The 16043-nt window shown below is 41.2% G+C and overlaps 1 protein-coding gene across 3 annotated transcripts in view; it reads left to right on the top strand.

Moving 5' to 3' along the window:
- The window catches only part of MCTP2 (multiple C2 and transmembrane domain containing 2), a 124699-nt gene that overhangs the window by 35986 nt on the left and 72670 nt on the right, over positions 1–16043 (top strand). For 2 of the 3 annotated variants that reach the window (XM_087744311.1, XM_009470055.2), the window contains 6 exons: positions 349–491; positions 1285–1361; positions 2533–2644; positions 4285–4320; positions 12800–12964; positions 14888–15018. In XM_087744311.1, the coding sequence (XP_087600437.1) occupies positions 349–491; positions 1285–1361; positions 2533–2644; positions 4285–4320; positions 12800–12964; positions 14888–15018 (664 nt within the window). Of the gene's footprint in view, positions 1–348; positions 492–1284; positions 1362–2532; positions 2645–4284; positions 4321–12799; positions 12965–14887; positions 15019–16043 lie in introns of those variants that run through there. The other variant, XM_087744312.1, reaches the window with a different exon arrangement.

The raw sequence follows: 16043 nt of genomic DNA on the forward strand, positions 1-16043 counted from the left end.
TTAGTTGGTCTGTAAATAGTCCTTCATCCCTGCTTCTGTTTGCTCTTTTCCCAAATTAAAATGTTAACTAAGTTACTAAAGAATAATTAGCGTTCTTCAAGAATAATACAGCAGAGATCAAGCAAACTATGAAAAATTTTTATTGCCTGTTTTCAAACAACTTTCTGGTTCTGTTCTATAGATTTCCTGTATGAACTAGCAATTTTTATATAGGTAATTAAGTATATGCATGTATATAAAATAATTCATTACTGTTTATTATTGCTATTTATTGTTTTATGAAAATATAACTTAAGGTTGTGGGGTTATGTGGGGGGATGCTAATTTATTTTTTATTAATTATCACAGGTACAAGTGACCCCTATGTGAAGTTTAAACTGAATGGGAAAACTCTATACAAAAGTAGGGTAGTCTACAAGAACCTCAACCCAGTTTGGGATGAAACTGTTGTACTGCCTGTACAGACCCTTGATCAAAAACTCTGGATCAAGGTAAGTTTGGGGTTTAGATTTCTGAAAGATGGGTCAATATTTTTTAAGCAATTATTTTCAACTTTAGAAAAGTATTGATTTTAATTCACTGTAGCAGCATAACATAAAACATAATCCGGTTTAAGAGTTTCAGCAATTTCAAATTAAAATGCACATATGTCTTTTCCAGATTTTACTCGCATGTTTTGCTTTCCATCTGCAAAAACCCAGGTTGAAATAAAACTCCTTGACTGGATATGTTTAAAGCTATGGAGCTAAATTCTGTTCGCTCTTACCGTGCTTGTGCAAACTCAGGGAAACCAATAGCGGTTTCATAAGCACGTTTAAAGAGTGTAATTTGGCTGGGTTGAACAGAATTATTACCTGGGATGCAGCCGTGACAAGTAGTAAAGCCTTTTCTCATTATGAGTAACGTTACAGTTACCAGAACTGCAAGCTACCAGTTGCGAGCACTAATTGCTAAAACATCTGTAGCCAGAAGTACCTGATTTTTGTGCAGCGTTTCATTATGCTATCGCGCAGAGCATAAAGGAACAGGCACAATCCATAGCAGCACACATGTCTCTGTTTACATAATATTAAGAAGATACTTTCAACATGCTGTTTAAATATTTAGTTAAAAATACAAATGAAAGCAGGGAGATTGAAAATTATCCCTGAATTATATCTAAGCTTTGATCTTTCAAATAGGAAAATGAACAGAAAAGGCTGAAAATACCTGTTCTTTTATCGGCCAGGATAAAACTGGCTTATGATGTGAAAATTATAAATATTTATTTTATTTTGATACCAGGTGTACGATCGAGATTTAACCTCTTCAGACTTCATGGGTTCAGCATTTGTAGCACTCGCTGAACTTGAACTCAATAGGTAATGTATTTGTTTAATTAAAGGTAGTTAATGCAGTTTAATTGAGAAACATAGGAAAATAATTAAATTCTTTTGCTCTAGCTTGGAATTTGTGTATTCATGAAAACTTATTTTGATAGAAAGGTGGGAAGCACATTTTAAAAAAAAAAAAGAAATCGCATGAGAGAAATTCTGTACACGTATGTTTTTATCCAGCGTTACGTACAGGATTCAGATCCAACCTGGATGAGCCCAGTTCAGCAGAAGGTGCCCTTTCCTTTTCATGTCTAGGAATAAGAATAAGAGTTTCTATATGCGGCATTATTTAGGGAGAGCTACACCAGAATAATTTATGGAGGTGGAAGAAGAAAGGGGAGAAGGTTGAGACCCCCTCTTCGCCCCACGTAGCGCGGGGTGCCTTTTTCTGTATATAATTGGGCTGGGGAGCAGTTTGCCTGGCTGGCTGCGAGGGCCCCGTTTCCAGCCTCCCCCCGCAGCCAGCCATCCCCGCAGCAGCTCATCTGGCCCTGATTTAGTGCGGAGGCAAGCCCTGCGCCTTTTGTCTGCTGCTGCTGCTTGGTCTCAATGTGGAGCTGGAAGCCAGGAATTCAAGTTTTAGTTCTCGCTTTTATACTCCCTCGCAGTGCGACTTTTTTTTGGAGTTGTCCCTGTGCGGGTATATTATAGCTCCCACGGCTGTTGTATCTGAATTTCTAGAAACATTAATGAATTTATCTGTGAGATAGTGCCACCAGGTAAATACCAGCATTCCTGTTTTCAGAGAGGGAACTGGGTCATGGAAGGAGATTAAACGCAGGCAGAGATAAGGCAGAATAAATATCTCCAGAGTCAAATCCTGGCCATTAATGTTGGAAAATTCACTTCGATGATTTTCCCTGTCACACTTCTTCCCTGTGAAGTGGAGGTAGTAGTAACTTAATTCGGCATGTGTCTGCATGTGGAGAGTTATGAGTATTAAGCAATGTTATAGAAACACCATGCTGTGTTATTAATAGGGGGTGTATTTTGTCAGAACTAAGGAGGAACCCTCCAGATTTTCTGTTTTAACATTTAAACTCAATACAGGGAATTTCAGACAAGAAGCTGAAATTTGCACAGCTCAGCGTGACCTTTAATAATGAACTCGAGTTAACTGGAGTCAATAAATGCACGTCTTTTTTTTTGCTTGTAGAACTACTGAACAGGTTTTAAAACTGGAAGATCCCAACAGTTTAGAAGATGACATGGGAGTGATTGTATTAAACTTGAGTCTAGCAGTCAAGCAAGAAGACTTCAAGAGAAATGTAAGTGGCTTAGGAAATCGAATTTATAGCTGCAATGTGTGTGTGTTTTGGGGGGGAAGAGCTGGCCTAATCTGATTTACTTGGAAATGCCACCTTTGTTTTCATCCTCCGAGACTCAATATTGAAATCGAGTTAAATCATAACTTCAGAAAAAGCCACATATTTAACTGGGTAGAAGCTGCTTGGACATCTGTAGCTGGATGGTTCTACCTCGTAGCTGTGACGCGCACTGTGGCAGTGCTCTCCGTGTATCAGGGGTGTGGTATCCGTCACTGCAACGTGCAGGTTGCTGAAGTGAATGTATGAACCATACGTGCTGTCATTGCTATTCCAGAGCATACTATTTTCTGATTTCTACCTAGGAGTTTAGCACTTAAAAAAAAAATAAATTTTTTTTCTTTTCTTTTTTTTTTTTTTTTTCATGCCAATGAAAAAATATATCTGTGTGAAATCTAAAAGTGGAGATTTGATGTTAAGACTTAAACTGCACCAATCCTGTAGAGGAGCACACTGGCTGAGAGGAAGAGATTGCTTGTAAAAACCCTGGCTATATAGTCTAGTATGAAAGTTGCTGTTTACAGCACATTATTGAATTATAAGTATGGAATTCTTGTCTGAATGGGATTATTTATAGAAACGTAAATGTTTCAAGGGGTTGGAAAGCAAAATAAGAAAAAGCTAATGTGGGACGTCTGCCATTCATTATTTATTTTTTCAGATAGTTGCCTTTTTGAGAATTGTAAAATCTCAATTAATATTAAGATAATTGTAGAGTTATTTCTACCTCAATGTGTGATTATTTAAAATCTTAATGACAACATTCAAAATGCTGTTGTTGTATTTATTTATCTGTGTTATGAGATGACTTTGATCTGGGATGTGAATTCCCCATCTCACTTGTACAGGAGAGTGTTGTTGGCACACATGTCACTGGATTGCAGGAAGGGGTGAAGCAAAGACATAAAGTTACTTTAGCAAAAAAGCAGTTTAGCTAAAAGAACCTCAGGAATTCTTCTAGGGTTTTTAGGAAGGCATGGGCTAAAGTGGACCTAGCCAGTGAGAAAGAAAATACATTCGTTTAAAGTAGCAGCTTTTGGCACTCTTGGGTGCTTAGTTAACATTCAGAGTGCAGATGATAGAAGAGTTGGTGCACACTGTAATTTTTTTTAAAGATGATGTTTTAAGCCCTCATGTTTCAAATGCAAATTGCTCAGCCATTTCCAGTGGAATCAGAATAGTGAAATGGCTCTGTCCACATTAGCACTTAACAGCAACAAGACTTTTTTTTTTTCCTTTTTAAATTAGCTTACTGTAGAACCAGATGGCACCAAAAGTATAAGCCATGTTTCTTACTAATGGCTCTGGGTCTCTCCACTTTTTATTCTTGATTACTTTTTTTTATTTCCTCTTTCTTTGGTGCAATGCAGGTATTTTGAGTTTGTTGATTGTTATGTTCCATGAGAGAGGGGACGTAGATGAATGCAGTTGTAGATCCAGCTCCCTACTTAGTAATAAGCTTTTCTAACACATTTGATAAGCTGCTGTTTGAATTATTTTACTAAACATTTTCTCCATTTTACTCCTTCTCTGTTTCCTCTCTCTCGGTTCTCTTTTGTACGATGGTGGGGACCCATGAATAGAGATGGTCAAGTCGGAAGAAGCGAACTTCATCCAAGGTAATCCATATTTTTTTCTCTTAAAAAAAAAAAAAAGTCCTCTCCCAAAATCTGTGCCCTCCTCTGAAAGAGAAAGGGTAAACATAGGAAAACTCTGAGTATAGGTGCAACCTGTCTTAATGTGGTGGCTGTGATACCCATCACTTTTTTATTTTTTTTTATTTTTTTTTTAATGTGATGAGAAATTGCTGCTTGTTTTTTATTGTAGGTGCTATGGTAGCGTCTAGTGGCAAGCGAGAGTAAGACCTCATTCAGCAAAGAGCTGTAGAAAGAGAGAAAAACTGTCCGTACTAAGGAAATGGGTGTAAATTCAACCAAAAAAAGGAGCTGTGAAGTATTTGAGTTGTTTAAGGATACCCAAAAGGTGGATGGTAGTTGGTACTGGAGTTGAACATGGGTCTCCTGGATCCCAGTCTAATTGATTGGGTCGCCTCTCGCCACGGGAGGAATTTTGTAAGGCAGTATTTCTTCTGGTCACTCCTGTGGGTTATGAAATTCCTTTTGTTCTTGGGATGGAGACTGAGCAGGCAGTTTTCATTACCAGCAATGTAACAGGATTTCTGAGATTTGTGTGTTGCTACATATCTACATAACTTGCTTTCCTTGGTCTTGTGTAGTATCCCTGCAGGCTTCCATTACTTTTATATTCCTGTACTGTCCCATTCTTGCATTAGATTTTAACTTTTTCAGGAAACAGACTGTGGCTTTTTATTTGTTCTGTAAAGCTTTAATTTGCTATTGAGTAAATAACAATGATATAGAAACTGCAGGCCCTAGTACCCAGCTTGAGAGCTATATAGTCTAACTTTCTGAAAAGCAGAATTTAGCTCTTACGAGAACACATATGCATCTTGATATTTTCCCTATATAACCATTGGTTTGTGCCTAAATAAATTGAATAATTAACCTCCTCTTGTTTTATTCATTACAACTGTGATGTGCAATGTAGAGGAGCCAACCCTCTCAGGTATTGTGCCAGCAAGTATATTTTTGTCAATAGAAGAAGTGCAAAGTACAGCCCTTGGAGCTGGACAGCAGCTTGGCGAGCCCTGGTTCCAGGGATAACGCAGCCCTTCCCACGGCACTCGGCGCAGAGAGCCGCCAGGCATCCCTGAATGCTGTATGACAGAAAGTGATGGAATAATTGAAAAGCTCAGCACTTTAGTTTTTAACTAAAGCTCTGGAAATTACTGTGCCCTCACTCAATCAGTGTAGCTTGATCCCGCTTTTTCTCACGCATGCACACACAGCTGTCTCTTGACGCTGGTTGGCTTTGGGTTCTGGGGAAGGGAGCCAGGTTTTTAAACTCTGGTCCTTTTTGTCCAGAATAGCCAAACTTCTGTCTTGGTTGCTGTCACTGGAATTTTTTTTTTATTTTACCCTATATCTCATTGCATTTTGAATAATTTTTTTTACATACAGGTTTCTGGTCATTCTGTTCTCAAGACTCTGGCTCATGCCTTAGCATCTTTTTAAATAAAATTAAGAGATGCTGAAGCATGGTACTGAGTTAGGGGAAATGAAAGTGGTGTTTAAAGGAGGAAAAAAAAAAAAAAAAAAAAAAGAGTTGCAACCCTGTGCTCTATTCTGTTGCAGTCACTAGAGGGTAGGAGAGCTTCAGTTCTTCCTAGGGAAGACACAGTTCATGCTCCAGTGTGATCTCTAAAGAAAAGCTCTGTGACCATCCAAAGGCAGTAAAAATATTTCCCAGCATGCGCTGGAAAAATCTGACAAAGCAGTATTTCCTAGTTTATTGATTCTGCTACTGCACTAAAACACTAGTACTGTACATCAATAACCATCTTTAGTTAGGAAACTCTGGTCTGTGGAAGCAGTACTAGCAGTTTGTGGCAGAACATAAAGGCTAGAAAGAAAAATTGTGTGCATGGGGAATATAGGTGTCTAGGGAAGGCACAAGAGGTTATGGAAGAATAGCCAGAGAGTATGATGGGGTAGAAAACAATGTTGCTGGACGAGATAAAGATATGGGAATAAGGGGAGCAGGGGAAATGGAGAGAGCTCTGTAACAGATACACAAACTCGTCTCTTTTTTGGCTACTGAGCTGACTCTGGTTGGTTGTTGCAGGAGAACAAGGCCATACACTTTCCATTTGAGCAGCTGAACTGAGACAGATCTAAATTTCATCTCTAGGGTTAGGCAAATAAAAGTTTTCTATTTGAAATGGTTTTCCTGGGTTTTTTTTGCGCTGAACTATAGCTGACCTGTATTGTAATATTTAGCTTTTCTTCTACAAATACAGGGAAAATTACTTATTTTAAGGATGGACAAAATGAATATAACTTTCACAGCTTTTTTTAAATCTGTATTGCCTGTATGAAAGAAATCTGGTTATACTCTAATTTGACTATTTTATGTTATCTTAGTGCAGATTTGGCACATCAGTGTCCTAAATGAGTCTTGTCACATCAGTTACGGGATTCTTCCTGCCTTCCCAAATTCATCCCAAATGGTTAGTACGTCTGTTGATGCCATTAGTACCTGATGCAACCCCATGCCAGACTGGCGAAGGGGTTCATGTGAGCGGTTGTGGATACCGTGCCCTCTTCCTGTGTGTTCTCTGAGCTCACTTGGTTTTTGAAGAAAAAGCTATATTTCAGACAACAACGAAAACAGCAGCAGTACAAGATCTCCAGTCTAGCTATGGTTGTCTCAGTCATTACAGATAGTACGCAGGAAGGATTTCAGCAACTGAATATTGTCTTTTAAATCATTTTGGTGCAAGAGCTGTTGAACTGGATGATTTAGCTATCTGTTGATTACACAGTATATATTTTTCACTGCTGCTAGAAGGGAATCATCACACATTTGGGCGGACTCCCAAGACATGGCAGCACATCCAGATCCCTCATTTTTCATGGGAGCTGAGAACAGCATTGTCCTCTGTGGGAGCTGTCTCCAAGAGTGCAGCTTTCTTCTTTTTCTCATGGAGGGTGGCATTGCAAAGGGAAGAGGATACTATTAGGCAGTGTTAATATATGCACTCATATCTGTGTATTGGCAAGCTCTCCCCTCTTTTCTGTTTTTCTTTCTGGGGCTATTTGGGGTGCAGAGGGAGTTGGTAGATGTCCCTGCTGGAGCCCAACACGCTGATGCTCGGTAGCCTTGTTTGTCCCGGGTGGCTTGAGTCTCACCCTGAGTGCCCCATGCGTTATTTCCAGCATTTGTACAGCTGATTAACCTTTAAGTGTTGAACATCTATGAAGCAAATAAGCAGGTTTGCTTGGGGTGGATTGACCTGCAGCAGTTCAGTCCTGAAACAAAAGCGACACAATTGCCACCTTGATAGCCTAAGCTGATTGTACAAATTGGCTGAAAGGCTGACCAGACCCAGGTGCTCCTCGGCATCTCATCGCAGGGGAAAATCCCTCTCTCTCCTTTTTTTCTGCGTGGGCTGTTAGGTTTCATTTTTTCCTGCCTCATTGTATTTGGCTTTCTCCCACAATACCCCGTGGGCAGCGGCGCTCTCCGAGCATTTCACAGACTGGAGGGACTTGCTTGCCACAGGGTCACGCATCGTGGCGGCAATCTCGTGTCGGTTCACTTGCCTTTCTCGCTGCCCTCTCCTCTTTCCCAGGGGGAGACTGCCTCTGCAAAATGCTTTCCCTGCCTAATGAGGAGAGGTCCAAAGAGTCTTCCTATTTGCGTGTTGTTGTTTTCTCAAATGGCAAATTACGCGGCCCAGTTTCAACGTTGACCTCTTCACAGGGATTGCAGCAGGCTTTCTGTTGTCCTGTCTCATCCTTTTAAATGAAAGATGTGAGAGATGGGTTCGCTTCACACTTGGCCACCTCGCTGTGTCATTTAAATGTACAATTTTTCTGCATCTCTTTATTGCTTCAAAAACAAGTTTGAACTTGGGGCATGTATGTGTTTGTCAGGAAGAGAGACAGATTTGAAAGCGGCCCTGATGCACCAGAGGGGATTTGCTGGGTGCCTATAGAGGGAGATTATATACAAATGGTGTTAGCAGGGAGACTCAAGTTCCCAAAGGATTTTGTGAAGCTGGGTCAATGAGCCGGTTCTTTCCCCTCCAAAGCTCTGGCATTCTTGCTCATGTCCTGTATTTGCCTCTGTGAAGGCAGAATATGGACTACCTGCTCATTCTTGTCCAGCTTTCTTCTTTAAACCAGATCCAGAAAGTAACAAAAAATTGAAAGTTGGTGTGCGAAGCTTTTATATTAATTTCGAAACCAGAAACCAGATTCTGAAAATGGTATTGAGAGCACCGATTTTTAATTTTTATGTTCAGAGACATGGGATGTTTTCTGGGGAAATGTTCTTTCTAGGCAGCAGGGAGAATTGTCTTCTGTTCTTCACGTGGCAGGGTCCTGCTCTATGACCAGGGCATACTTTTACTTCAGGAAAGATTACTCATTACTTACCTGATGTTACATAGTCCCTAGATCTGCAGTAAACATGGGCTCTTAGACTTTAAAAACATCTAGTTTGTTTTTTAAAAGTAAAGCTTTCTGGATATTCTTGTGCTTACTATTTTCTTTCTGTCTGGCTTATTTGAGGGATGCTTTTTATTCAAGTTGTTATCCATTTTAGAGCAGTGAACTGCTCATAAATGTGACCTTTAGGGTATCACTGGTTATTTGCACCCAGAGCCCAGCCAAAATCAGCGCTCTATCTGGAGACAACCCTTCAAATCCTGGTCTCGAGGGTGTCTTGATTTCAGAAGTAATGGAGGGGCAGGAAGGAATAAGCAAACTTGTCCAAAGTCTTGTGCTTGGGACATGTGCCAACTTCCATCATAAAGCATATGTTTCCTAATTTCCTGCCCTATAGCCTGATCCTAGCTTCAGCCAATTTTACCTCTGCAAGGCACCTTTACTTTGGTCTGGGACGTAGCCAGAGTGTGAGCTGGCTGACTGCAGAGAGTTTACAGAAAAATATAGCAGGAGAGGTCTGAAGGACCTGGCATCCAGTCTGGGAGCACAGCTGGAAAGAGCTTGGGTTCAGCAGCAGGAGGAGCTGAAGTACCCAAGTGCGGAGGCGTCCGTAGCCTGGGAGGTAACAGGGAAAGGGAAGAGCTGGAAAGATAAAACCACTTTAAAATTGTCACTGATTAAGCCGTTATGTCCTCCTTTTCTGGCCAGTGTAGAGAGGGGCTTTGGCTTTTCTGGTGTCTCATTGTGAAGGCAGGTTAGTGTTGTGTTTGGAGTGGGTTTTTTAAGTGCTTGTTTTGCCCCTGAGTAGCTTCGTTGGGCTGATGAGTGCACTTCTCTGCGCTCTGCTCTGTAATAGTTTTGCCAGCTCAGAGGGAGGCTGTGAAGTTTAATCAATTAACTCTGTGTAAATCAGTTTGAAATGAGTAGGTGCAAAATATCAGAGAGGAGGTAAGACTTTTAAAATAAATAATGCAATTGCATTTTCTTGTCACCTGGGAGGCATTTTCTGTAGTGCAGACTTCCCCAGGCAACACTAAAGTTTGACTCATTGATGGTCCAGGTCCGTGGGTCTACCACACGTCTGGGTTTCCCCAGACATGCTTCCTTCCAGAAACTGAGTGGAATCTGAGACACTGCCTGTTTGGCTGGGATTTCCATCAGGGTGGTCAGAAGAACAGCCTGCCAAGTACCTGGGGAGGCTGGAGACGTGGCCACAGAGCATGCACAGAGTAGGTCTTTGGTGCATGCATAGATGATACGAGGCACAGGAGACGTGCCAAATCTGCTGAGCACACACTGTGGGAATGACCTGGGCATGTCCAGGAAATCCAATACATTCTTAAAGTGACAGGCTGTCTTGCAGGGGTGCGAGGCAAGCAGCCATCCCGGGCTCCATGCTGCTCTGTTTGGAGAGAGGCCTGTGATGGTGGCAGAGCTGCACTGGGGGAGGTAGGAAGCAGACTGCAGTCATCAAGCCTGTGTCGAGGTGCTGCAGATCAGCACTATGCCCTAAACCAATTGCAAACATCTCTGCTTCTCTATCCAGTGTGATGCTCTAAAGTGATGCTAGATCTTGTCCAGATACTTTCTGGACAAGCCAGGTCCTGTTAGCTGGAGACCAGCATACCCCTCTTCTGAGATGAGAACAGAGCTCTTTTGCAGCTGTGCAGCCATCCAGAAAGGGGGTGCACAAGGCCATTTGCTGGGGGCCACCTGTTTTGGAAGGTTAGAGTTGATGTATTGCAATGCGCTCTAGTAATACCAAGCTGCAGGTGCTGATTTTTCCTGGATCTGCGTGGAATCCGGGCTGGTTTGGGTACCTCCCAACAGTCCTTTGAACTGTCAAGTCAGTGGCTAAAAGGGTGGGGTTATGTATGCTACAGAATTTGGGTAGGAAGAACCCCAACACTGAGTGACTCCCTAAAATATGGGCCTGGTTAAAAAATGAAAATAATCCAAATTTGATTTGAAAACTGAGAGATAATAACTGTCTTTCATGTTCAGCCTGGAAGCTTTGAAGAGAACTGGATGCTTTGTTTTTAAAAGAAATTGTACTGTGGATAATAAACTTTGGTGGTTTTTTTTTTTGTTTGTGAACTAACATCAAATATCTCTTCCTCCTCTGAGGAAGGAGCGGGGGGGCGGGGAGGGGGCAGGAAGGGAAAATCCTTGGTCCTAAAGCAGCAAGTACATCACATCAAACATGACTATGTTAAATACTAAAATGTTCAAAGTACAGCCGAGATAGATAAAGGCTTTGATGGGAAGTGGATATTTCCCAGGGACATTACAAGCAATAATCCAGATGTTATGGTGTAATGCAACGAGTGTCCATGGATAGATGGGGAGCTCAAGCCAAGCAGCGCCTGCTGTAGGCCTTAGCCCTCCACTCCCATGCTGTTACGCCATATGGAAGCAATCTCCAGGCCCCTTTAATAGCCAGCTTTGGATTCCATTTTCACAAGGCTCATAGAGCTAAGTGGAGCTGTTTTATGGACAAGTTAGATAGAAGCCTTTCCAAGATAAACATCCAATTCGAAATTAGGACATACCAAGCTGCAAAATTATTTTAGGGCATATTTCATGGAAGCACTGCCATTTTTCTAAGGCGATTGCCAGACTGTAGAATGCCCTTTGATCCCTTGTGGACATTACTCCCTTCTTTATAAAAAGGATTTTGAAATAGTTCAGTGTTTAGGGAGGAATATATCTGCCGGGACTTTGAAGTATGTCCATGGGAACAGTCATGCTTTAGCTTTTTGGCCTAAAAGACGAACTTGAAAAAAAAAAAAAAAGAAAAAAACCGAAATTACATTGCAGCTGGATTTATGAATCAAAATCTCATTTTCTTTTTAAAGGTAGGAATTTTTAATCAGTGTGCCAGGAAAGCCAAACGGGGTGTTTAAATAGAAGTATATTAATATGCTTGTGGGATTCAAGGAGTTGGGTATTTTAACCAGTAAAAAGCAAGTAAAAAATTTGTGAGTTCACCACCCATGATTTAAGAATTTTGTTGCTGGGTAATTGATCCATAAAAAGTAATCTTCAGACATCAGGTGCTTTTGCAATCGTTTTATTTAGCAACAACATTTCTTACTTGCTTTTAAAGCTAACACGTCCTGTTTTAAAGTGACTTGTGAAATCTTCTCCTCCGTCTTGCTCCCACCTGTATATGACATGATTGAAGCTCCAAAGTGTGGCGAGTTAAAAGTTGCTTCACAAGAATAAAATATGGCAGGATTTTTACTGCGAGAAAAGTATAGCCTTGAGTTTTAATGTTTCCAGCTCATTCCCCCCAAATAAAGGCCTATTTAATCATCCTCTGTCCAATAAAATATTGCCAGTTAGCAAACTGTTAGCGCAGCCGTGCTATGTAGGATGAAGCTGCGAAGGTAACAAATGTGGCTAACAGGTAACCATAACTTCAGATAAAGAGCCGGGTGGTGTCAGTGTTTTTTCAGCAAGCATCAGTATTTTTGATTCGTGAGCTCGGGTTCTGGAAGCAGGAGCTGCAAAGGCAGCAGGCAAAGAGCTAATGCGGACGACAGGCAGTTGAGTGATTGAGGAGGTGGAAGATGCGTGCTCAGCCTTTCACCTGGCCATAGACTTTATGATTGTGGGCTGTCTCCCCAGAAAGGACAGACCCACATTTTATGGACGTAGCTGGAGACATTTAAGAGTTTACTTTAGTTTCTCCCCTCTTCCACCTCTCCTCCCTGTCGCTCTCCTGTGTCTTTCCCTGAGCCAAAGTAACAGATTGCTCTCAACGCTCAAGGTCTGCTCTTGCAGAAGCTCAGCCAGGTTAGCTGTCATTGACTTCTCTGGTGGTTTAAGCTAACCCTGCTGATTTTGCTCTGATGCTGAGCATCGTCCCTTCACGGGGCCAGCTGTAGTACAGTACAGGCAGAAGATCCATAGCACCTTTCTGCCCTTCATTCCCTCCCTACTCTTAGAGGATCGTGGTATCTCTCTCACTTCTGGTGCTTTCATATCACAGTCAGTTTGGGCATAAAAATGTGGGTTTGCATGTATAAATGTTTCATGTCACTGACTTGCTTTTCAGTCGAGTTTCATGCGGAGTGTGCGACTCTCCGACTCTTTGCGCAAGAACCAGTTGTGGAACGGGCTGGTCACCATCACGCTCTTGGAGGGGAAGAACATACCCGGAGGGGGCTTGGCAGAGATTTTTATCCTCCTCAAACTGGGAGATCAAAGATACAAGAGTAAGGTAAGTATTAAGGATTTCCTTAAGTTTGCTGAAGCCAATAAGGTACTTGGTGTTTCTTTTCTGGTGTTGCTAACTCAGATGGAACTATTCTTGAATCTCTTTTATGTAAGTGAGATCAAAACCAGGAGACCAGATCAGGGACATTAACATTTTACTAATATGTTTTATGGGTCAGTATAGAAATAGGAAGTTAGGAATATTGTGTGTATCTGTTTTTGTGCATTTAACATACTCATCATATTGATGGATGTTTGATATTAATATGAAATGAAATAAAGCTACATGCATCACACACGTGTTTTGTTCTCTGCCAATACAGGAGTCAGGTTTTCAATGTTAGGTATGCTGGAAAGGCAGACCTGAAATGGTTCCCACTGCAGGGGAATTATTATTATTAGTATTTTTTTTTTAAAGCACCTTTCTTGAAAAATGTTATGTATAGCAGACACCCCCTCCCTCCCCCAAACACAGAGAATATTCCTTGGTTTTGATTTGAATTTTTATTCTTCTAGGCTGTGTTTACTTCTATCCAGTACCGTTTCATGAGAATCTAAGAAAGGCATGGGGTTCCCAAAGATATATATTTCAACTTCAAAGTCTAATAAGTAGAGGGGCTATAATTAAAATAATCTTCTGTTGAGAAAGCAAGAGCTCTGCATGTCATGAACTGGAAGTGCAGAGGGAGGAGGAGGAAACAAACAAACAAACCCCCTCCTCTACGAAATGTACGGAGCAAGTTCACAGAACATAACGCTCAGATGTAGGCGCATCTGAAACCTGCACTCTGTCCCCCACATTGGACCTCAAACCAAGGTCATGATATTATGTTTTTATTTAGAAAAGCAGCTTTGAAAAATAATAAATGGATTAGTTATTTTAGAGTAAATATATGTTAAGATCCCTTTTTATGTTTCTCTTTAATGGTCCATAGCCTGTGTCATGAATCTGCAAGACTGCACTGTCTGCAGTCGCAGAAAATTAAAAAATTTAAAATGGGGAGTCAAGTACAATGTTGTCTGCAGTGAGTTAATTGCTTAGTATTTCTGTCTGGGGCCCAGCAAAAGTTGGGGACTGCCACCTTTACACCCTAATAAGACTTCAAATTGACAGTACTTCACTGGAGTTTGTTCAACTTATGAAGTATGATCTCTCACGATCTAGAAAAGTGGACAAGGTGGGAGAAATCTGAGTCATGGTCCAGCTAATCCTATCTCCTCTTCTCTCAGTGTCCATGCTGATATCGATGGTGGGTAGTGTAATGTGGTATGAATTGCAAGTGATTTAAGTCCCAATCTGGTGAATACTCAGAGTAACCTGAATACATGAACAATTTCACTGAAATCAGAGGGACAATTTACAGATATCAAACTAACTGGATGCTAATAATTTCAAGGCTGCTCCTTCTTTGCCTGTATCTTAACACAGAAGGGTAAAAAATACCCGTTTAAGTTCCTGAATTCATTCAAACCTGTTCTCAGGTGATTGTCCTCAAAAGATTTATTCTTGATTTCTTCCAGCGTGTGAATGAGGTTGAATGATGACTATGGTCCACTGAAAGTGGAGCTGGTAGATCCACCTTGCATTTCAGAATTTCTCCATCCACTCATTCACATCATGCTTGCATATTTATCGTTATTGGGAGAGAAGAAAGAGATTTTTTTTTTAAGAAAGATGAGGCTCAATGTAGTAAAGATAAGGGCTGGCGACCGGAAGATCACGTGCTGTACGGAAAGAGTTAAGGGTCGACCCTCCCTTATCTTTACTACAGCTCTGCGTAACGAACTGGGGAGCTTTGGTTGGAATGACATTAGTACTGGATGGCCTAACATCCAGCCTTGTTCTTGTAGAAGAATTGATATGTGCTTTACTGTGGAAATAAGTGTCATTTAAGAAAAGTAAATATTATAACTGCATGTTTTCTAGACACTGTGTAAGAGTGCAAATCCTCAGTGGAGGGAACAGTTTGATTTTCACTACTTCTCTGACAGGAAGGATATGTTGGACATTGAGGTCTGGAGAAAGGATAACAAAAAGCATGAGGAGCTTTTGGGAACGTAAGTTTTTTTGGTATTTTTTGTTGTTATTGTTGTTGGGGTTTTTTTTGGGGGGTGTAAGTACAAAAGATAATGTGATTTTTATTGTTATTTTTAAAATTGATCAATTTGTTTTCATTACCAGCATCGTACTGTGTGTTTCTCTCCTTATACCGGTCATGTCTAGATGCCTCTGTAATGGTATCCTTATTAAAACCTATTACTGGGTAACTGATTAACCACAACCTGAATGTGAAGACACTCAAGCTGACTCCACACATGCTGACTGTAAAATCCAAAATACTGTAGGAGCTCAGTGGCAGCTGTTTCTGTGAGAGCCGGTGGCAGCAAGGAAGCAGTATTTGTCTGCATTTGCATGATGATATTGCTGCAGACTCCTTGCGCTCTGCAGGGCTGATTTGCTGTTTCAGGCTGGCGGCAACTGGGGGATCTTTGTGGTCCTTTTGAGAGTGGCACCAGTGCCCCTTTTCTCTGTTTTCACCTTGGTGGTGTGTTCTTGTAGCCTTGTTTACATATGGGTCCTGTTACCTGGGTTTGCTTTATTTGGGTAAGCTCTTCCCCATTCCCACAAAGGACTGAGCTCTGGGTTTGGTGCCCCATGCTGTTGCACAAGCTCATGTTGTTTGAAGCATCATTTTCAAGGGCAGCCGCACAGGTGATTTACCCATCTCCTGACTGATACTGGACTTTGTCCCACTGCATTATTCCATTATAGCTTCAAATTCTCAAGTAATGATCTTATGCCACGTTAGCAAATGAGATTTTTTTTGTGGGTTAGCAGTTGAACCTTTTATTTTAATTTCTTAATGGGAATATAATATGGTTCCTACTCCTATGTCCTGCTCTTCCCCCTGCCCCCCCCCCCCCCCGCTGTATTTTGTACAATATTTCCTAGTAGTAACCATATCTTTCCTCCTGTTGCCTCCTCCCTTCCTTTGGCTTACGGTATTCTCCTCTAGACCCATCTCCCCAAACTGCATCAGCACAGTTGGCTACATGCAGCAGCTCCAAGAACCATTTAATTT

Source organism: Nipponia nippon, unplaced genomic scaffold (assembly GCF_047370975.1).
Source record: "Nipponia nippon isolate SJK-2023a ecotype South Korea unplaced genomic scaffold, ASM4737097v1 scaffold_9, whole genome shotgun sequence".
In the NCBI taxonomy this organism is placed as follows: domain Eukaryota; kingdom Metazoa; phylum Chordata; class Aves; order Pelecaniformes; family Threskiornithidae; genus Nipponia; species Nipponia nippon.